This window comes from Ovis aries, chromosome 22 (genome assembly GCF_016772045.2).
Source record: "Ovis aries strain OAR_USU_Benz2616 breed Rambouillet chromosome 22, ARS-UI_Ramb_v3.0, whole genome shotgun sequence".
Taxonomy (NCBI): Eukaryota; Metazoa; Chordata; class Mammalia; order Artiodactyla; family Bovidae; genus Ovis; species Ovis aries.
The window spans coordinates 41,959,090-41,980,740 of record NC_056075.1 but is presented as its reverse complement, the minus strand read 5'-3'; the positions used below and the strand labels follow the sequence as shown (position 1 = coordinate 41,980,740).

Sequence of the window (21,651 nt, the reverse complement as noted above, 5' to 3'; positions counted from 1 at the left end):
TGTCTGTGGACTGGAGTGTGGCTGCTGGGACTTTAGCAGGATCTCAATGACACTCACCATAGCCAGTTGTCGGATACCACCAATCTGCAGGGGAAACAGAGCAGGATTACAAAGAAGGTCAGGAGAATCAAGGCTGGTCTCCTACCTATGACTGGGAACAGGACAGTGGGGTCTCAGGGGCTCCACCGTCTGGGGAGAAGAAGCCTTTTCTGAGAGTTTGCTGTGAGCCCAGATTGTGTCATCAAAGACACAAACTCATCTAAGGAAGCGGCACAGCCCACAGAGCCATCTGCATGCCCTGCTAACTGGGTACTTCTTGGTAATAGCATCGCCTAGACTCCACCTGGGGTGGAGGACAGGAAAAAGCTCTGTCCTCTCCATACATATAGCTCCTGGTCCAGAGAACACGTTCAAGCAGAAATGACCCCAGGACAGACCACCCTGTCACCCGGGCTCTGGGGAGACACTGTGTAGCCACAAAGTCCTGAAATCACTGAGCCAGTCCAGAGGACGCCTGTGTTTGGCTCATCTGGAACTGTCTTTGTGGTCCAGAGTGACCAGGGCAGGTACTGAGAGATGGAAAACCTCCACAGTCCCCTCCTGGGGCTACTGGTTGGGGGCCCAGGACGTTACTGGGGGGAGGGGACAACCCAGAGTTAAGAGGCAGCAGGACTCACCTGGCACAACCGTGGACTGGGTCTGGGCAGCTGGGGGAGAAAGAAGGCAGGTCAGAAACATTGTACAGAATGGGCTCCACGCGGGCAAGGGGTGATGCTAAGATGCAGACCAGGTGAGGGGTCAATCCGTGCACCTGCTCTGCCAGGGAGGGCAGGGCCTCTGCCATCCTCAACCCTCCAATGCTCCCCCTGAGTGGTCCCGGCAGACCAGCATCTATTATTTCCAAAGTCAAGGTGATTGATTCTGTGTCTTGATGACAGAGTGGACCCAGAGACAATCATCAGCCTCACAGCTTTTATGGATCCACTGAGGCAGTGAGACAGGGCTCCACCTCCAGGTCATGCCCCATGTGTGATCTGTCAGGCTCGACCTAGGGGTTGACAAGGCTGTGCCTGGCAGGTCACACAGAGGCCACTGCCTTGCTCACAGCAATCCTGGTGCACAGACCGTGCTTCCCAGTTTTTGCAGGTGCCTCGGTCCAGGACTCAGGAGGCAGAACTGGGGCCACCAAGAGCCCCAGCCCATGCCCTCTGCTCAGAGACCTCCTGGCAGACCTGCACTCTTTTGCCTCTGGTTTACACTGGGGCATGGAGCGAAATGACACTATCGGTTTCTGTTTTTGTTCTAATTCCCATCTACATGCCCAGAGTCAGACAAAAGCTAATACACTAAATAAGCAAAGCACTCGAAGGATTTCAAGGAAAAGGGAAATGTAGAGAGTGCTTCTTGAGGGGATCAGAATGTGAGCAAGAAGCACCTCCAGAGAAGCACACCAGCTTATTGAGACCCACCTGAGCAGATGACGCTGGCGTCCTCGTGGTGTCCGCAGTTGTGTGTGTTCCAGGGGCTGTGGGAGCAGCTCCACAGGTAGGTCTCATACCCTGAGCAGCCCACGTCATCCAGGACAATAGGCCCTGAGCCCTGACCGAACCGGGCACTTCCTGGGGCTGAAATGGCTGAGCCACAGCCCAGCTGCCTGCAGACCACGTTGGCATCATTCACGTCCCAGCTGTCGTCACACACAGTGCCCCAGGAGCCTCGGTACAGGACCTCCACTCGGCCCTGACACCTGTCACCTCCGTTCACCAGCCTCAGGGCCAAACCCGATTCGGTTCCTGGAAGGAGACAGGAAAAGTCACCCTCCTGTTTCCCCTGAAGGAAAAGGCACTGAGGACTGAGATTCAGAATTCTTCCAGGGAAAGGCTGCTGAGGTCTAGGTAGTGAGTCCATACGGACGTGACTGAGCGTGTGCATCACTCATTATCTCCGATGGCTGTGTGATGGAATCCTGGACTGTGGACTGTGGACTCGCTCTGCAGGTTCTCTGATGGCATCCCCACATTCAGCAATTCAGGGACTGACTCCTGTCTCAGGATGCAGGTGGGAGGAGGGGAAGCCCACAGCCTGAGTGGGCAACCTACATCCCAGACCTCTGGGGTAGACTGAGCCTCTGCCACAGAAGACCGCTGACACAGCTTCCCAGTTCCCATCAAGGTGCCGAGTTCGGCCAATCACCCAACGTGGGAACCCACTCCGTCAGCCCGAGGTTATTCAGAACACTTTTCCACTCACTACGTATTCAGGTACTTTCACATACAAAGTCTAGCTTGAATCTTTTTTTTTAAGCTTGAACCCTGAAACAAACCAAGCAGAGGTCAAAAAGTGCGTGGTGACAAAGAGTATTGGAACTTCTGGATCCAGGTGTACCTGACATTTGCCCTACGTTTCAATACTCTCCATATGTAGGCCATGGCACCAGCCCCAATTAAGAGGGTGGGAGTGGACATCCTAATACTTGCAAACAAAAGCATTGTGAGTTACATATGGCACAACATGTAGGTAAAGCTGATGTATAACTCTGGAAAGTGAAGGCAACCGTCCAGAGTAGATGTTGTGCTGACCTCAGCACCTGGACCGAAGAGGCAGGAACAGCACCCATATCTGTGGACTGGAGTGTGGCTGCTGGGACTTTAGCAACACCTGAATGACACTCACCATAGTCAGTTGTCGGATTCCACCAATCTGTAGGGGAAACAGAGCAGGATTACAAAGAAGGTCGGGAGAATCAAGGCTGGTCTCGTACCTATGACCGGGAACAGGACAGTGGGGTCTCAGGGGCTCCACCATCTGGGGAGAAGAAGCCTTTTCTGGGAGTTTGCTGTGAGCCCAGATCATGTCATCAAAAGTATACACTCATCTAAGGAGGTGGCAGAGCCCACAGAGCCATCAGCATGTCCTGCTGACTGGGTATTTCTTGGTAAGAGCATCGCCTAGTCTCCATCTGGGGTGGAGGACAGGGAAAAGCTCTGTCCTCTCCATACACATAGCTCTTAGTCCAGAGAATATGTTCAAGCAGAAATGACCCCAGTGACACCACACCCTGTCACCCAAAGCTCTGGGGAGACACTGTGTAGCCATAAAGTCCTGAAATCACTGAGCCAGTCCAGAGGATGCCTGTGTTATGGCTCATCCAGAAATGTGTCTGTGGTCCAGAGTGACCAGGGCAGGTACTGAGAGGTGGAAAACCTCCACAGTCATCTCCAGGGGCTACTGGATGGGGGCCCTGGGGGTGACTGTGGGGGAGGGGACATCCCGGAGTCAAGAGGCAGCAGGACTCACCTGGCACAGCCGTGGACAGGGCCTGGGTAGCTGGGGGACAGAAAATGCAGGTCAGAAACAGTGCACAGAAGGGGCTTCACGTGGGCAAAGGGGTGATGCTAAGTTGCAGAGCCGCTGAGGTGTCAGTCCACGCATCTGCTCTGCCAGGGGTGGATGGGGCACCCTCTGCCATCCTCAGCCCTCCCAAGAGAGTCCTCCTGAGAAGTTCCAAAAGACTACGATCTATTATTTCCAATATCAAGGTAATGGACTCTATGTCTTGATGACAGAGTGGACCAGGAGCCAATCGTCAGCCTCACAGCTTTTACACATCCACTGAGGCAGAGACAGGGCTCCAGCTCCAGGTCAAGTCCCATGTGATCTGTCAGGCTCAATCTTAGCCAGTGACAAGCTGGTGCATGGTAGGTCACACAGGGGCCACTGCCCTGCTCACAGCAGAATTGGTACCTAGACCGTGCTTCTATGCCCCTTGGATGTGCCACAGTCCAGGACTCAGGAGGCAGAACCTGAGCCTGCCAGTCTCTCCAGAACTTGTCAGCTGAAGCTCTAGAACAAAGAGCATCTTTCTCCCTGTTGGGATGGAAACTTGGAGCTGATCCTTGCAACCCATGACAGGAAGTAAAGTTAAAATGAAGCTCAAACATAAAAATCAGGGGTATAAACAGTGGTTAAGACAGGTAGTCCCGAACCTCTGGACCCAGCTCCACCTGAAGACAGAACTATGACTACATGTCTTGGACACGAAAGTTACTAGGTCCTAGCCCAGCTTGAGTGTCAGTTGAAATTCTGCCACATGGAAACTGAAACAGCCTAACGAATACATTCTCTAATGGATAGGTCGTGGTTATCCACAGTTCAGATGAGCAGATGGAATCCCTGACATTGAATGAGGTGGTGAACACAGAGCTTTAAGCCAAGATTTAGACATTGAACCCTGATAGTGCGGCAGCATCAAGTGATGCTCCCCATAGTCAGCTGTCAGATCCCACCAGTCAGGAGGGGAGACAGAGCAGGATTACAAAGAACGCCAGTAGAATCAAGGTTGGTCTCGTTCCTATGACCGGGAACAGGACAGTGGGATCTGAGGGGCTCCACCTGCTGCGGAAGAGAAGCCTTTTCTGAGAGTTTGCTGTGAGCCCAGATCCTGTCATCAAAGGTACACACTCATCTAAGGAGGCAGCACAGCCCCAGAGCCATCAGCATGCCCTGCTGACTGGGTACTTCTAAGAGCATCACCTAGTCTCCATCTGGGGTGGAGGACAGGAAAAAGCTCTGTCCTCTCCGTACACATAGCTCTTGGTCCAGAGAATATGTTCAAAAGGAAATGACCACAGTGACACCCCACTCTCACCCAAAGCTCTGGGGAGACACTGTGCAGCCACAAAGTCCTGAAATCACTGAGCCAGTCCAGAGGACGCCTGTGTTATGGCTCATTTGGACCTGTCTTTGTGGTCCAGAGTGACCAGGGCAGGTACTGAGAGATGGAAAACCTCCACAGTCGCCACCTGGGGCTACTGGATGAGGGCTCTGGGGGTGACTGTGGGGGAGGGGACATCCCGGAGTCAAGAGCCAGCAGGACTCACCTGGCACAGCCGTGGACAGGGCCTGGGTAGCTGGGGGACAGAGAACGCAGGTCAGAAATAGTGCACAGAAGGGGCTTCACGTGGGCAAAGGGGTGATGCTAAGTTGCAGAGCTGCTGAGGTGTCAGTCCGCGCATCTGCTCTGCCAGGGTTGGATGGGGCACCCTCTGCCATCCTCAGCCCTCCCAAGAGGCTCCTCCTGAGAAGTTCCAGCAGACTACGATCTATTATTTCCAATATCAAGGTAATGGACTCTATGTCTTGATGACAGAGTGGACCCGGAGCCAATCGTCAGCCTCACAGCTTTTATACATCCACTGAGGCAGAGACAGGGCTCCAGCTCTAGGTCAAGTCCCACGTGTGTTCTGTCAGGCTCGACCTTAGGGGTGGACAAGGCGGTGCCTGGCAGGTCACACAGGGGCCACTGCCTTGCTCACAGCAATCCTGGTGCACAGACCGTGCTTCCCAGTTCCTTGCCGGCACCTCGGTCCAGGACACAGGAGGCAGAACTGGGGCCCCTGGCAGCCCCAGCCCATGCCCTCTGCTCAGAGACCTCCTGGCAGACCTGCACTCTTTTGCCTCTGGTTTACACTGGGGCATGGAGCGAAATGACACTTTCGGTTTCTCTTTTTGTTCTAATTCCCATCTACATACCCAGAGGCCAGACAAAACCTAATATTCTAAATAAGCAAAGCACTCCCAGGATTTCAAGGAAAAGGGAAATGTAGAGAGTGCTTCTCGGGGGATCAGAATGTGACCAAGAAGCGCCTCCAGAGAAGGACACCCAGCTTATTGAGACCCACATGAGCAGATGACGCTGGCGTCCTCGCTGTGTCCGCAGTTGTGTGTGTTCCAGGGGTTGTGGGAGCAGCTCCACAGGTAGGTCTCATGCCCTGAACAGCCCACGTCGTCCAGGACAATGGGCCCTGAGCCCTGACCGAATCGGGCACTTCCTGGGGCTGAAATGGCTGAGCCACAGCCCAGCTGGCTGCAACCACGTTGGCGTCATTGGTGTTCCAACTGCCATCACACACGGTGCCCCAGGAGCCTCGATACAGGACCTCCACCCGGCCCTGACACCTGTCACCTCCGTTCACCAGCCTCAGGGACAAACCCGATTCGCTTACTGGAAGGAGACAGGAAAAGTCACCCTCCTGTTTCCCCTGAAGGAAAAGGCACTGAGGACTGAGATTCAGAATTCTTCCAGGGAAAGGCTGCTGAGGTCTAGGTAGTGAGTGCATACGGACATGACTGAGCGTGTGCATCACTCTTTATCTCCGATGGCTGTGTGATGGAATCCTGGACTGTGGACTGTGGACTCGCTCTGCAGGTTCTCTGATGGCATCCCCACATTCAGCAATCAGAGACTGAATCCTGTCTCAGGATGCGGGTGGGAGGAGGGGAAGCCCACAGCCTGAGTGGGCAACCTACATCCCAGACCTCTGGGGTAGAATGAGCCTCTGCCACAGAAGACCGCTGACACAGCTTCCCAGTTCTCACCAAGGTGCCGAGTTCGGCCAATCACCCCACGTGGGAACCCACTACGTCAGCCCAGGGTTATTCAGAACACTTTTTCTCTCAGTACATATACAGGTACTTTCACACACAAAGTCTAGCTTGAATCTTTTTTTTTTTTAAGCTTGAACCCTGAAACAACCTTGGAATTGTTGGATATCACTGGAGGACTTGGAGATGACTGGGGAGAAGGCACCTATTACCAGCAGGCTCTTCACAATCCCTGCAGGACTTTCTGCTCAACATCGAGAACAAGACTCTGTCCTCCTGTGGCAGGAGACTTGAGGCTGACACGTGCCCCCGGGCAGGAAGCAACCTGACACTGAAGCTCATAAACAAACCAGGCAGAGGTCAGAAAGTGCGTGGGGACATAGAGTATTGGAACTTCTGGATCCAGGTGTGCCTGACATTTGCCCTACGGCTCAATACCCTCGATATGTAGGCTGTGGCACCAGCCCCAATTAAGAGAGTGTGAGTGGCCATCCTAATACTTGCAAAATAAAGCATTCTGAGTAGCATATGGCACAACATGTAGGTAAAGCTGATGTACAACTCTGGAAAGTGAAGGCAACCGTCAAAGTAGATGCGGTGGTGACCTCAGAACCTGGACCCAAGAGGCAGGAACGGCACCCATGTCTGTGGACTGGAGAGTGGCTACTGGGACTTTAGCAGGACCTGAGAGACACTTACCATAGCCAGTTGTCGGATTCCACCAGTCTGTAGGGGAAACAGAGCAGGATTACAAGGAAGGTCGGGAGAATCAAGGCTGGTCTCCTACCTATGACTGGGAACAGGAGAGTGGGATCTGACGTGCTCCACCGCCTGGGGAGATGAGGCATTTTCTGAGAGTTTGCTGTGAGCCCAGATCATGTCCTCATAGGTGCACAATCATCTAAGGAGGCAGCACAGCCCACAGCATGCCCTGCTGACTGGGTACTTGTAAGAGCACCGCCTAGACTCCACCTGGGGTGGAGGACAGGAAAAAGCTCTGTCCTCTCCATACACATAGCTCTTGGTCCAGAGAATATGTTCAAAAGGAAATGACCAAGTGACACCCGATGCTGTTACCTAAAGCTCTGGGGAGACACTGTGTAGCCACAAAGTCCTGAAATCACTGAGTCAGTCCAGAGGATGCCTGTGTTATGGCTCATCTGGACCTGTCTTTGTGGTCCAGAGTGACCAGGGCAGGTACTGAGAGGTGGAAAACCTCCACAGTCACCTCCAGGGGCTACTGGATGGGGGCTCTGGGGGTGACTGTGGGGGAGGGGACATCCCGGAGTCAAGAGGCAGCAGGACTCACCTGGCACAGCCGTGGACAGGGTCTGGGTAGCTGGGGGACAGAGAACGTAGGTCAGAAACAGTGCACAGAAGGGGCTTAATGTGGGCAAAGTGGTGATGCTAAGTTGCAGAGCTGCTGAGGTGTCAGTCCATGCATCTGCTCTGCCAGGGGTTGATGGGGCGCCCTCTGCCATCCTCAACCCTCCCAAGAGGCTCCTCCTGAGAAGTTCCAGCAGACTACGATCTATTATTCCCAATACCAAGGTAATGGACTCTATGTCTTGATGACAGAGTGGACCCGGAGCCAATCGTCAGCCTCACAGCTTGTACACATCCACTGAGGCAGAGAAAGGGCTCCAGGTCCAGGTCAAGTCCTGTGTGTGATCTGTCAGGCTCGACCTTAGCTAGTGACAAGCTGGTGCCTGGCAGGTCACACAGGGGTCACTTCCTGCTCACAGCACACCTGGTACCTAGACCGTGCTTCCAGGCTCCTTGGATGGGCCACGGTCTCAGACTCAGCAGGCAGAACCTGAGTCCTACAGTCTCACCAGGACTTGTCAGCAGAAGGTCTAGAACAAAGAGCATCTTTCTCCTTATTGGGATGTAGACTTGGAGCTGACCCCTGCCCCCATGACAGGAAGTAAAGTTAGAATGAAGCCCAAACACATAAAAATCACGGGTATAAACAGTGGTTAAGACAGGTAGTCCTGGAACCTCTGGACCCAGCTCTACCTGAAGACAGAACTATGACTACATGTCTTGGACATGAAAGTTACTAGGTCCTAGCCCAGCTTGAGTGTCAGTTGAAATCCTGCCACATGGAAACTGAAACAGCCTAACGAGTACATTCTCTAACGGATAGGTCGTGGTTATTCACAGTTCAGATGAGTAGTCGGAATCCCTTACATTGAATGAGGTGGTGAACACAGAGCTTTAAGCCAAGATTTAGACATTGAACGCTGATAGTGCGGCAGCATCAAGTGATGCTCCCCATAGTCAGCTGTCGGATCCCACCAGTCAGGAGGGGAGATAGAGCAGGTTTACAAAGAAGGCTGGTAGAATCAAGGATGGTCTCGTTCCTATGACCGGGAACAGAACAGTGGGATCTGAGGGGCTCCACCTTCACCGGAAGAGAAGCCTTTTCTGAGAGTTTGCTGTGAGCCCAGATCCTGTCATCAAAGGTACACACTCATCTAAGGAGGCAGCACAGCCCACAGAGCCATCAGCATGCCCTGCTGACTGGGTACTTCTAAGAGCATCACCTAGTCTCCATCTGGGGTGGAGGACAGGAAAAAGCTCTCTCCTCTCCATACACATAGCTCTTTGTCCAGAGAATACGTTCAAGCAGAAATGACCCCAGGACAGACCACCCTGTCACCCAAAGCTCTGGCGAAACACTGTGTAGCCATAAAGTCCTGAAATCACTGAGCCAGTCCAGAGGATGCCTGTGTTATGGCTCATCTGGAACTGTCTTTGTGGTCCAGAGTGACCAGGGCAGGTACTGAGAGATGGAAAACCTCCACAGTCCCCTCCTGGGGCTACTGGTTGGGGGCCCAGGACGTTACTGGGGGGAGGGGACAACCCAGAGTGAAGAGGAAGCAAGACTCACCTGGCGCAACCGAGGACTGGGTCTGGGCAGCTAGGGGAGAAAGAAGGCAGGTCACACACATTTTGCAGAATAGGCTCCACGCTGGCAAAGGGGTGATGCTAAGATACAGACCAGGTGAGGGGTCAATCCGTGCACCTGCTCTGCCATGGAGGGCAGGGCCTCTGCCATCCTCAACCCTCCAATGCTCCCCCTGAGAGGTCCCGGCAGACCAGCATCTATTATTTCCAAAGGCAAAGTGATTGATTTTGTGTCTTGATGACAGAGTGGACCCAGGACAATCGTCAGCCTCACAGCTTTTATGGATCCACTGAGGCAGTGAGACAGGGCTCCACCTCCAGGTCACGTCCCGTGTGTGATCTGTCAGGCTCGACCTTAGGGGTGGACAAGGCGGTGCCTGGCAGGTCACACAGGGGCCACTGCCTTGCTCACAGCAATCCTGGTGCACAGACCACGCTTCCCAGTTCCCTGCCGGCGCCTCGGTCCTGGACTCAGGAGGCAGAACTGGGGCCACCGAGAGCCCCAGCCCATGCCCTCTGCTCAGAGACCTCCTGGCAGACCTGCACTCTTTTGCCTCTGGTTTACACTGGGGCATGGAGCGAAATGACACTATCGGTTTCTGTTTTTGTTCTAATTCCCATCTACATGCCCAGAGTCAGACAAAAGCTAATACACTAAATAAGCAAAGCACTCACAGGATTTCAAGGAAAAGGGAAATGTAGAGAGTGCTTCTCGAGGGGATCAGAATGTGAACAAGAAGCACCTCCAGAGAAGCACACCCAGCTTATTGAGACCCACCTGAGCAGATGACGCTGGCGTCCTCGCTGTGTCCGCAGTTGTGTGTGTTCCAGGGGCTGTGGGAGCAGCTCCACAGGTAGGTCTCATGCCCTGAACAGCCCACATCGTCCAGGACAATGGGCCCTGAGCCCTGACCGAACCGGGCACTTCCTGGGGCTGAAATGGCCCAGCCACAGCCCAGCTGCCTGCAGACCACGTTGGCGTCATTGGTGTCCCAGCTGTCGTCACACACGGTGCCCCAGGAGCCTCGGTACAGGACCTCCACCCGGCCCTGACACCTGTCACTTCCGTTCACCAGCCTCAGGGCCAATCCCGATTCAGTTCCTGGAAGGAGACAGGAAAAGTCACCCTCCTGTTTCCCCTGAAGGAAAAGGCACTGAGGACTGAGATTCAGAATTCTTCCAGGGAAAGGCTGCTGAGGTCTAGGTAGTGAGTCCACATGGAGGTGACTGAGCGTGTGCATCACTCTTTGTCTCCGATGGCTGTGTGATGGAATCCTGGACTGTGGACTGTGGACTCGCTCTGCAGGTTCTCTGATGGCATCCCCACATTCAGCAATTCAGGGACTGACTCCTGTCTCAGGATGCAGGTGGGAGGAAGGGAAGCCCACAGCCTGAGTGGGCAACCTACATCCCAGACCTCTGGGGTAGAATGAGCCTCTGCCACAGAAGACCGCTGACACAGCTTCCCAGTTCCCACCAAGGGACCGAGTTCGGCCATTCACCCCATGTGGGAACCCACTCGGTCAGCCCAAGGTTATTCGGAACACTTTTCCACTCAGTACATATTCAGGTACTTTCACACACAAAGTCTAGCTTGAATCTTTTTTTTTTTTAAGCTTGAACCCTGAAACAACCTTGGAATTGTTGGATATCACTGGAGGACTTGGAGATGACTGGGGAGAAGGCACCTATTACCAGCAGGCTCTTCACAATCCCTGCAGGACTTTCTGCTCAACATCGAGAACAAGACTCTGTCCTCCTGTGGCAGGAGACTTGAGGCTGACACGTGCCCCCGGGCAGGAAGCAACCTGACACTGAAGCTCATAAACAAACCAGGCAGAGGTCAGAAAGTGCGTGGGGACATAGAGTATTGGAACTTCTGGATCCAGGTGTGCCTGACATTTGCCCTACGGCTCAATACCCTCGATATGTAGGCCGTGGCACCAGCCCCAATTAAGAGAGTGTGAGTGGCCATCCTAATACTTGCAAAATAAAGCATTCTGAGTAGCATATGGCACAACATGTAGGTAAAGCTGATGTACAACTCTGGAAAGTGAAGGCAACCGTCAAAGTAGATGCGGTGGTGACCTCAGAACCTGGACCCAAGAGGCAGGAACGGCACCCATGTCTGTGGACTGGAGAGTGGCTGCTGGGACTTTAGCAGGACCTGAGAGACACTTACCATAGCCAGTTGTCGGATCCCACCAGTCTGTAGGGGAAACAGAGCAGGATTACAAGGAAGGTCGGGAGAATCAAGGCTGGTCTCGTACCTATGACTGGGAACAGGAGAGTGGGATCTGACGTGCTCCACCGCCTGGGGAGATGAGGCATTTTCTGAGAGTTTGCTGTGAGCCCAGATCATGTCCTCATAGGTACACAATCATCTAAGGAGGCAGCACAGCCCACAGCATGCCCTGCTGACTGGGTACTTGTAAGAGCACCGCCTAGACTCCACCTGGGGTGGAGGACAGGAAAAAGCTCTGTCCTCTCCATACACATAGCTCTTGGTCCAGAGAATATGTTCAAAAGGAAATGACCAAGTGACACCCAACGCTGTTACCTAAAGCTCTGGGGAGACACTGTGTAGCCACAAAGTCCTGAAATCACTGAGTCAGTCCAGAGGATGCCTGTGTTATGGCTCATCTGGACCTGTCTTTGTGGTCCAGAGTGACCAGGGCAGGTACTGAGAGGTGGAAAACCTCCACAGTCACCTCCAAGGGCTACTGGATAGGGGCTCTGGGGGTGACTGTGGGGGAGGGGACATCCCGGAGTCAAGAGGCAGCAGGACTCACCTGGCACAGCCGTGGACAGGGTCTGGGTAGCTGGGGGACAGAGAACGCAGGTCAGAAACAGTGCACAGAAGGGGCTTAATGTGGGCAAAGGGGTGATGCTAAGTTGCAGAGCTGCTGAGGTGTCAGTCCGTGCATCTGCTCTGCCAGGGGTTGATGGGGCGCCCTCTGCCATCCTCAACCCTCCCAAGAGGCTCCTCCTGAGAAGTTCCAGCAGACTACGATCTATTATTTCCAATACCAAGGTAATGGACTCTATGTCTTGATGACAGAGTGGACCCGGAGCCAATCGTCAGCCTCACAGCTTTTACACATCCACTGAGGCAGAGAAAGGGCTCCAGGTCCAGGTCAAGTCCTGTGTGTGATCTGTCAGGCTCGACCTTAGCTAGTGACAAGCTGGTGCCTGGCAGGTCACACAGGGTCACTTCCCTGCTCACAGCACACCTGGTACCTAGACCGTGCTTCCAGGCTCCTTGGATGGGCCACGGTCTCAGACTCAGCAGGCAGAACCTGAGTCCTACAGTCTCACCAGGACTTGTCAGCTGAAGGTCTAGAACAAAGAGCATCTTTCTCCTTATTGGGATGTAGACTTGGAGCTGACCCCTGCCCCCATGACAGGAAGTAAAGTTAGAATGAAGCCCAAACACATAAAAATCACGGGTATAAACAGTGGTTAAGACAGGTAGTCCTGGAACCTCTGGACCCAGCTCTACCTGAAGACAGAACTATGACTACATGTCTTGGACATGAAAGTTACTAGGTCCTAGCCCAGCTTGAGTGTCAGTTGAAATCCTGCCACATGGAAACTGAAACAGCCTAACGAGTACATTCTCTAACGGATAGGTCGTGGTTATTCACAGTTCAGATGAGTAGTCGGAATCCCTTACATTGAATGAGGTGGTGAACACAGAGCTTTAAGCCAAGATTTAGACATTGAACCCTGATAGTGCGGCAGCATCAAGTGATGCTCCCCATAGTCAGCTGTCAGATCCCACCAGTCAGGAGGGGAGACAGAGCAGGATTACAAAGAACGCCAGTAGAATCAAGGTTGGTCTCGTTCCTATGACCGGGAACAGGACAGCGGGATCTGAGGGGCTCCACCTGCTGCGGAAGAGAAGCCTTTTCTGAGAGTTTGCTGTGAGCCCAGATCCTGTCATCAAAGGTACACACTCATCTAAGGAGGCAGCACAGCCCACAGAGCCATCAGCATGCCCTGCTGACTGGGTACTTCTTGGTAATAGCATCGCCTAGAATCCAACTGGGTGGAGGAGAGGAAAGAGCTCGGTCTTTTCCATATACATAGCTCTTGGTCCAGAGAATACGTTCAAGCAGAAATGACCCCAGGACAGACCACCCTGTCACCCAAAGCTCTGGCGAAACACTGTGTAGCCACAAAGTCCTGAAATCACTGAGCCAGTCCGGAGGATGCCTGTGTTATGGCTCATCTGGAACTGTCTTTGTGGTCCAGAGTGACCAGGGCAGGTACTGAGAGATGGAAAACCTCCACAGCCCCCCCCTGGGGCTACTGGTTGGGGGCCCAGGACGTTACTGGGGGGAGGGGACAACGCAGAGTTAAGAGGCAGAAGGACTCACCTGGCACAACCGTGGACTGGGTCTGGGCAGCTGGGGGAGAAAGAAGGCAGGTCAGACACATTGTACAGAATGGGCTCCACGGGGGCAAAGTGGTGATGCTAAGATGCAGACCAGGTGAGGGGTCCTTCCGTGCACCTGCTCTGCCATGGAGGGCAGGGCCTCTGCCATCCTCAACCCTCCAATGCTCCCCCTGAGAGGTCCCGGCAGACCAGCATCTATTATATCCAAAGTCAAGGTGATTGATTCTGTGTCATGATGACAGAGTGGACCCAGAGACAATCATCAGCCTCACAGCTTTTATGGATCCACTGAGGCAGTGAGACAGGGCTCCAGCTCCAGGTCACGTCCCGTGTGTGATCTGTCAGGCTTGACCTTAGGGGTGGACAAGGCGGTGCCTGGCAGGTCACACAGGGGCCACTGCCTTGCTCACAGCAATCCTGGTGCACAGACCATGCTTCCCAGTTCCCTGCTGGCGCCTCGGTCCAGGACTCAGGAGGCAGAACTGGGGCCCCTGGCAGCCCCAGCCCATGCCCTCTGCTCAGAGACCTCCTGGCAGACCTGCACTCTTTTGCCTCTGGTTTACACTGGGGCATGGAGCGAAATGTCACTTTCGGTTTCTGTTTTTGTTCTAATTCCCATCTACATGCCCAGAGTCAGACAAAAGCTAATACACTAAACAACAAAGCACTGGAAGGAGTTCAAGGAAAAGGGAAATGTAGAGAGTGCTTCTCGAGGGGATCAGAATGTGAGCAAGAAGCACCTCCAGAGAAGCACACCAGCTTATTGAGACCCACCTGAGCAGATGACGCTGGCGTCCTCGCTGTGTCTGCAGTTGTGTGTGTTCCAGGGGTTGTGGGAGCAGCTCCACAGGTAGGTCTCATGCCCTGAACAGCCCACTTCGTCCAGGACAATGGGCCCTGAGCCCTGACCGAACCGGGCACTTCCTGGGGCTGAAATGGCCCAGCCACAGCCCAGCTGCCTGCAGACCACATTGGCGTCATTGGTGTCCCAGCTGTCGTCACACACGGTGCCCCAAGAGCCTCGGTACAAGACCTCCACGCGGCCCTGACACCTGTCACCTCCGTTCACCAGCCTCAGGGCCAAACCCGATTCGGTTCCTGGAAGGAGACAGGAAAAGTCACCCTCCTGTTTCCCATGAAGGAAAAGGCACTGAGGACTGAGATTCAGAATTCTTCCAGGGAAAGGCTGCTGAGGTCTAGGTAGTGAGCCCATATGGATGTGACTGAGTGTGTGCATCACTCTTTGTCTCCGATGGCTGTGTGATGGAATCCTGGACTGTGGACTGTGGACTCGCTCTGCTGGTTCTCTGCTGGCATCCCCACATTTAGCAACTCAGAGACTGAATCCTGTCTCAGGATGCGGGTGGGAGGAGGGGAAGCCCACAGCCTGAGTGGGCAACCTACATCCCAGACCTCTGGGGTAGAATGAGCCTCTACGACAGAAGACCGCTGACACAGCTTCCCAGTTCCTACCAAGGTACCGAGTTCGGCCATTCACCCTACGTGGGAACCCACTACGTCAGCCCAAGGTTATTCGGAACACTTTTCCACTCAGTACATATTCAGGTACTTTCACACACAAAGTCTAGCTTGAATCTTTTTTTTTTTTAAGCTTGAACCCTGAAACAACCTTGGAATTGTTGGATATCACTGGAGGACTTGGAGATGACTGGGGAGAAGGCACCTATTACCAGCAGGCTCTTCACAATCCCTGCAGGACTTTCTGCTCAACATCGAGAACAAGACTCTGTCCTCCTGTGGCAGGAGACTTGAGGCTGACACGTGCCCCCGGGCAGGAAGCAACCTGACACTGAAGCTCATAAACAAACCAGGCAGAGGTCAGAAAGTGCGTGGGGACAAAGAGTATTGGAACTTCTGGATCCAGGTGTGCCTGACATTTGCCCTACGGCTCAATACCCTCGATATGTAGGCCGTGGCACCAGCCCCAATTAAGAGAGTGTGAGTGGCCATCCTAATACTTGCAAACAAAAGCATTGTGAGTAACATATGGCACAACATGTAGGTAAAGCTGATGTACAACTCTGGAAAGTGAAGGCAACCGTCAAAGTAGATGCGGTGGTGACCTCAGCACCTGGACCCAAGAGGCAGGAACGGCACCCATGTCTGTGGACTGGAGTTTGGCTGCTGGGACTTTAGCAGGACCTGAGAGACACTTACCATAGTCAGTTGTTGGATTCCACCAATCTGTATGGGAAACAGAGAAGGATTACAAAGAAGGTCGGGAGAATCAAGGCTGGTCTCGTACCTATGACTGGGAACAGGAGAGTGGGATCTGAGGTGCTCCACCGCCTGGGGAGATGAGGCATTTTCTGAGAGTTTGCTGTGAGCCCAGATCATGTCCTCATAGGTACACACTCATCTAAGGAGGCGGCACAGCCCACAGCATGCCCTGCTGACTGGGTACTTGTAAGAGCACCGCCTAGACTCCACCTGGGGTGGAGGACAGGAAAAAGCTCTGTCCTCTCCGTACACATAGCTCTTGGTCCAGAGAATATGTTCAAAAGGAAATGACCAAGTGACACCCGACGCTGTTACCTAAAGCTCTGGGGAGACACTGTGTAGCCACAAAGTCCTGAAATCACTGAGTCAGTCCAGAGGATGCCTGTGTTATGGCTCATCTGGACCTGTCTTTGTGGTCCAGAGTGACCAGGGCAGGTACTGAGAGGTGGAAAACCTCCACAGTCACTTCCAGGGGCTACTGGATGGGGGCTCTGGGGGTGACTGTGGGGGAGGGGACATCCCGGAGTCAAGAGGCAGCAGGACTCACCTGGCACAGCCGTGGACAGGGTCTGGGTAGCTGGGGGACAGAGAACGCAGGTCAGAAACAGTGCACAGAAGGGGCTTCACGTGGGCAAAGGGGTGATGCTAAGTTGCAGAGCTGCTGAGGTGTCAGTCCGTGCATCTGCTCTGCCAGGGGTTGATGGGGCGCCCTCTGCCATCCTCAACCCTCCCAAGAGGCTCCTCCTGAGAAGTTCCAGCAGACTACGATCTATTATTTCCAATACCAAGGTAATGGACTCTATGTCTTGATGACAGAATGGACCCGGAGTCAATCGTCAGCCTCACAGCTTTTACACATCCACTGAGGCAGAGAAAGGGCTCCAGGTCCAGGTCAAGTCCTGTGTGTGATCTGTCAGGCTCGACCTTAGCTAGTGACAAGCTGGTGCCTGGCAGGTCACACAGGGGTCACTTCCCTGCTCACAGCACACCTGGTACCTAGACCGTGCTTCCAGGCTCCTTGGATGGGCCACAGTCTCGGACTCAGCAGGCAGAACCTGAGTCCTACAGTCTCACCAGGACTTGTCAGCTGAAGGTCTAGAACAAAGAGCATCTTTCTCCTTATTGGGATGTAGACTTGGAGCTGACCCCTGCCCCCATGACAGGAAGTAAAGTTAGAATGAAGCCCAAACACATAAAAATCACGGGTATAAACAGTGGTTAAGACAGGTAGTCCTGGAACCTCTGGACCCAGCTCTACCTGAAGACAGAACTATGACTACATATCTTGGACATGAAAGTTACTAGGTCCTATCCCAGCTTGAGTGTCAGTTGAAATTCTGCCACATGGAAACTGAAACAGCCTAACGAATACATTCTCTAATGGATAGGTCGTGGTTATTCACAGTACAGATGAGTAGACGTAATCCCTGACATTGAATGAGGTGGTGAACACAGAGCTTTAAGCCAAGATTTAGACATTGAACCCTGATAGTGCGGCAGCATCAAGTGATGCTCCCCATAGTCAGCTGTCAGATCCCACCAGTCAGGAGGGGAGACAGAGCAGGATTACAAAGAACGCCAGTAGAATCAAGGTTGGTCTCGTTCCTATGACCGGGAACAGGACAGCGGGATCTGAGGGGCTCCACCTGCTGCGGAAGAGAAGCCTTTTCTGAGAGTTTGCTGTGAGCCCAGATCCTGTCATCAAAGGTACACACTCATCTAAGGAGGCAGCACAGCCCACAGAGCCATCAGCATGCCCTGCTGACTGGGTACTTCTTGGTAATAGCATCGCCTAGAATCCAACTGGGTGGAGGAGAGGAAAGAGCTCGGTCTTTTCCATACACATAGCTCTTGGTCCAGAGAATACGTTCAAGCAGAAATGACCCCAGGACAGACCACCCTGTCACCCAAAGCTCTGGCGAAACACTGTGTAGCCACAAAGTCCTGAAATCACTGAGCCAGTCCGGAGGATGCCTGTGTTATGGCTCATCTGGAACTGTCTTTGTGGTCCAGAGTGACCAGGGCAGGTACTGAGAGATGGAAAACCTCCGCAGTCCCCTCCTGGGGCTACTGGTTGGGGGCCCAGGACGTTACTGGGGGGAGGGGACAACCCAGAGTTAAGAGGAAGCAAGACCCACCTGGCGCAACCGTGGACAGGGTCAGGGCAGCTAGGGGAGAAAGAAGGCAAGTCAGACACATTGTACAGAATGGGCTCCTCGTGGGCAAAGGGGTGATGCTAAGATGCAGACCAGGTGAGGGGTCAATCCGTGCACCTGCTCTGCCATGGAGGGCAGGGCCTCTGCCATTCTCAACCCTCCAATGCTCCCCCTGAGAGGTCCCAGCAGACCAGCATCTATTATTTCCAAAGTCAAGGTGATTGATTCTGTGTCTTGATGACAGAGTGGACCCAGAGACAATCGTCAGCCTCACAGCATTTATGGATCCACTGAGGCAGTGAGACAGGGCTCCAGCTCCAGGTCACATCCCGTGTGTGATCTGTCAGGCTCGACCTTAGGGGTTGACAAGGCGGTGCCTGGCAGGTCACACAGGGGCCACTGCCTTGCTCACAGCAATCCTGGTGCACAGACTGTGCTTCCCAGTTCCTTGCTGGGGCCTCTGTCCTGGACTCAGGAGGCAGAACTGGGGCCACCGAGAGCCCCAGCCCATGCCCTCTGCTCAGAGACCTCCTGGCAGACCTGCACTCTTTTGCCTCTGGTTTACACTGGGGCATGGAGCGAAATGACACTATCGGTTTCTGTTTTTGTTCTAATTCCCATCTACATGCCCAGAGGCCAGACAAAACCTAATATACAAAATAAGCAAAGCACTCGCAGGATTTCAAGGAAAGGGAAATGTAGAGAGTGCTTCTCGAGGGGATCAGAATGTGAGCAAGAAGCACCTCCAGAGAAGCACACCAGCTTATTGAGACCCACCTGAGCAGATGACGCTGGCGTCCTCGTAGTGTCCGCAGTTGTGTGTGTTCCAGGGATTGTGGGAGCAGCTCCACAGGTAGGTCTCATGCCCTGAACAGCCCACATTGTCCAGGACAATGGGCCCTGAGCCCTGACCGAACCGGGCACTTCCTGGGGCTGAAATGGCCCAGCCACAGCCCAGCTGCCTGCAGACCACGTTGGCGTCATTGGTGTCCCAGCTGTCGTCACACACGGTGCCCCAGGAGCCTCGGTACAGGACCTCCACCCGGCCCTGACACCTGTCACTTCCGTTCACCAGCCTCAGGGCCAATCCCGATTCAGTTCCTGGAAGGAGACAGGAAAAGTCACCCTCCTGTTTCCCCTGAAGGAAAAGGCACTGAGGACTGAGATTCAGAATTCTTCCAGGGAAAGGCTGCTGAGGTCTAGGTAGTGAGTCCATATGGATGTGACTGAGCGTGTGCATCACTCTTTGTCTCCGATGGCTGTGTGATGGAATCCTGGACTGTGGACTGTGGACTCGCTCTGCAGGTTCTCTGCTGGCATCCCCACATTCAGCAATTCAGAGACTGACTCCTGTCTCAGGATGCGGGTGGGAGAAGGGGAAGCCCACAGCCTGAGTGGGCAGCCTATATCCCAGATCTCTGGGGTAGAATGAGCCTCTGCCACAGAAGACCGCTGACACAGCTTCCCAGTTCTCACCAAGGTGCCGAGTTCGGCCAATCACCCCACGTGGGAACCCACTACGTCAGCCCAGGGTTATTCAGAACACTTCTTCTCTCAGTACATATACAGGTACTTTCACACACAAAGTCTAGCTTGAATCTTTTTTTTTTTTAAGCTTGAACCCTGAAACAACCTTGGAATTGTTGGATATCACTGGAGGACTTGGAGATGACTGGGGAGAAGGCACCTATTACCAGCAGGCTCTTCACAATCCCTGCAGGACTTTCTGCTCAACATCGAGAACAAGACTCTGTCCTCCTGTGGCAGGAGACTTGAGGCTGACACGTGCCCCCGGGCAGGAAGCAACCTGACACTGAAGCTCATAAACAAACCAGGCAGAGGTCAGAAAGTGCGTGGGGACAAAGAGTATTGGAACTTCTGGATCCAGGTGTGCCTGACATTTGCCCTACGGCTCAATACCCTCGATATGTAGGCTGTGGCACCAGCCCCAATTAAGAGAGTGTGAGTGGCCATCCTAATACTTGCAAAATAAAGCATTCTGAGTAGCATATGGCACAACATGTAGGTAAAGCTGATGTACAACTCTGGAAAGTGAAGGCAACCGTCAAAGTAGATGCGGTGGTGACCTCAGAACCTGGACCCAAGAGGCAGGAACGGCACCCATGTCTGTGGACTGGAGAGTGGCTACTGGGACTTTAGCAGGACCTGAGAGACACTTACCATAGCCAGTTGTCGGATCCCACCAGTCTGTAGGGGAAACAGAGCAGGATTACAAGGAAGGTCGGGAGAATCAAGGCTGGTCTCCTACCTATGACTGGGAACAGGAGAGTGGGATCTGACGTGCTCCACCGCCTGGGGAGATGAGGCATTTTCTGAGAGTTTGCTGTGAGCCCAGATCATGTCCTCATAGGTACACAATCATCTAAGGAGGCAGCACAGCCCACAGCATGCCCTGCTGACTGGGTACTTGTAAGAGCACGGCCTAGACTCCACCTGGGGTGGAGGACAGGAAAAAGCTCTGTCCTCTCCATACACATAGCTCTTGGTCCAGAGAATATGTTCAAAAGGAAATGACCAAGTGACACCCGACGCTGTTACCTAAAGCTCTGGGGAGACACTGTGTAGCCACAAAGTCCTGAAATCACTGAGTCAGTCCAGAGGATGCCTGTGTTATGGCTCATCTGGACCTGTCTTTGTGGTCCAGAGTGACCAGGGCAGGTACTGAGAGGTGGAAAACCTCCACAGTCACCTCCAGGGGCTACTGGATAGGGGCTCTGGGGGTGACTGTGGGGGAGGGGACATCCCGGAGTCAAGAGGCAGCAGGACTCACCTGGCACAGCCGTGGACAGGGTCTGGGTAGCTGGGGGACAGAGAACGTAGGTCAGAAACAGTGCACAGAAGGGGCTTAATGTGGGCAAAGGGGTGATGCTAAGTTGCAGAGCTGCTGAGGTGTCAGTCCGTGCATCTGCTCTGCCAGGGGTTGATGGGGCGCCCTCTGCCATCCTCAACCCTCCCAAGAGGCTCCTCCTGAGAAGTTCCAGCAGACTACGATCTATTATTTCCAATACCAAGGTAATGGACTCTATGTCTTGATGACAGAGTGGACCCGGAGCCAATCGTCAGCCTCACAGCTTTTACACATCCACTGAGGCAGAGAAAGGGCTCCAGGTCCAGGTCAAGTCCTGTGTGTGATCTGTCAGGCTCGACCTTAGCTAGTGACAAGCTGGTGCCTGGCAGGTCACACAGGGGTCACTTCCCTGCTCACAGCACACCTGGTACCTAGACCGTGCTTCCAGGCTCCTTGGATGGGCCACGGTCTCAGACTCAGCAGGCAGAACCTGAGTCCTACAGTCTCACCAGGACTTGTCAGCTGAAGGTCTAGAACAAAGAGCATCTTTCTCCTTATTGGGATGTAGACTTGGAGCTGACCCCTGCCCCCATGACAGGAAGTAAAGTTAGAATGAAGCCCAAACACATAAAAATCACGGGTATAGTCCTGGAACCTCTGGACCCAGCTCTACCTGAAGACAGAACTATGACTACATGTCTTGGACATGAAAGTTACTAGGTCCTATCCCAGCTTGAGTGTCAGTT

The 21,651-nt window shown here is 53.6% G+C and overlaps 1 protein-coding gene across 50 annotated transcripts in view; it reads right to left on the bottom strand.

Moving 5' to 3' along the window:
- The window catches only part of DMBT1 (deleted in malignant brain tumors 1), an 84,090-nt gene that overhangs the window by 19,224 nt on the left and 43,215 nt on the right, over window positions 1-21,651 (bottom strand). For 17 of the 50 annotated variants that reach the window (XM_060404774.1, XM_060404777.1, XM_060404782.1 and 14 more), the window contains 16 exons: window positions 16,488-16,517; window positions 15,878-15,904; window positions 14,474-14,797; window positions 13,680-13,709; window positions 12,090-12,119; window positions 11,480-11,506; window positions 10,076-10,399; window positions 9,281-9,310; window positions 7,694-7,723; window positions 7,084-7,110; window positions 4,881-4,910; window positions 3,298-3,327; window positions 2,674-2,700; window positions 1,470-1,793; window positions 678-707; window positions 58-84 (listed from right to left, as the gene is read on the bottom strand). In XM_060404774.1, coding sequence (XP_060260757.1) covers window positions 58-84; window positions 678-707; window positions 1,470-1,793; window positions 2,674-2,700; window positions 3,298-3,327; window positions 4,881-4,910; window positions 7,084-7,110; window positions 7,694-7,723; window positions 9,281-9,310; window positions 10,076-10,399; window positions 11,480-11,506; window positions 12,090-12,119; window positions 13,680-13,709; window positions 14,474-14,797; window positions 15,878-15,904; window positions 16,488-16,517 — 1,347 coding nt within the window. Of the gene's footprint in view, window positions 1-57; window positions 85-677; window positions 708-1,469; window positions 1,794-2,673; window positions 2,701-3,297; window positions 3,328-4,880; window positions 4,911-7,083; window positions 7,111-7,693; window positions 7,724-9,280; window positions 9,311-10,075; window positions 10,400-11,479; window positions 11,507-12,089; window positions 12,120-13,679; window positions 13,710-14,473; window positions 14,798-15,877; window positions 15,905-16,487; window positions 16,518-18,873; window positions 19,198-20,277; window positions 20,305-20,887; window positions 20,918-21,651 lie in introns of all 50 variants that reach the window. The other 33 variants (XM_042238760.1, XM_060404803.1, XM_060404804.1 and 30 more) reach the window with 23 other exon arrangements.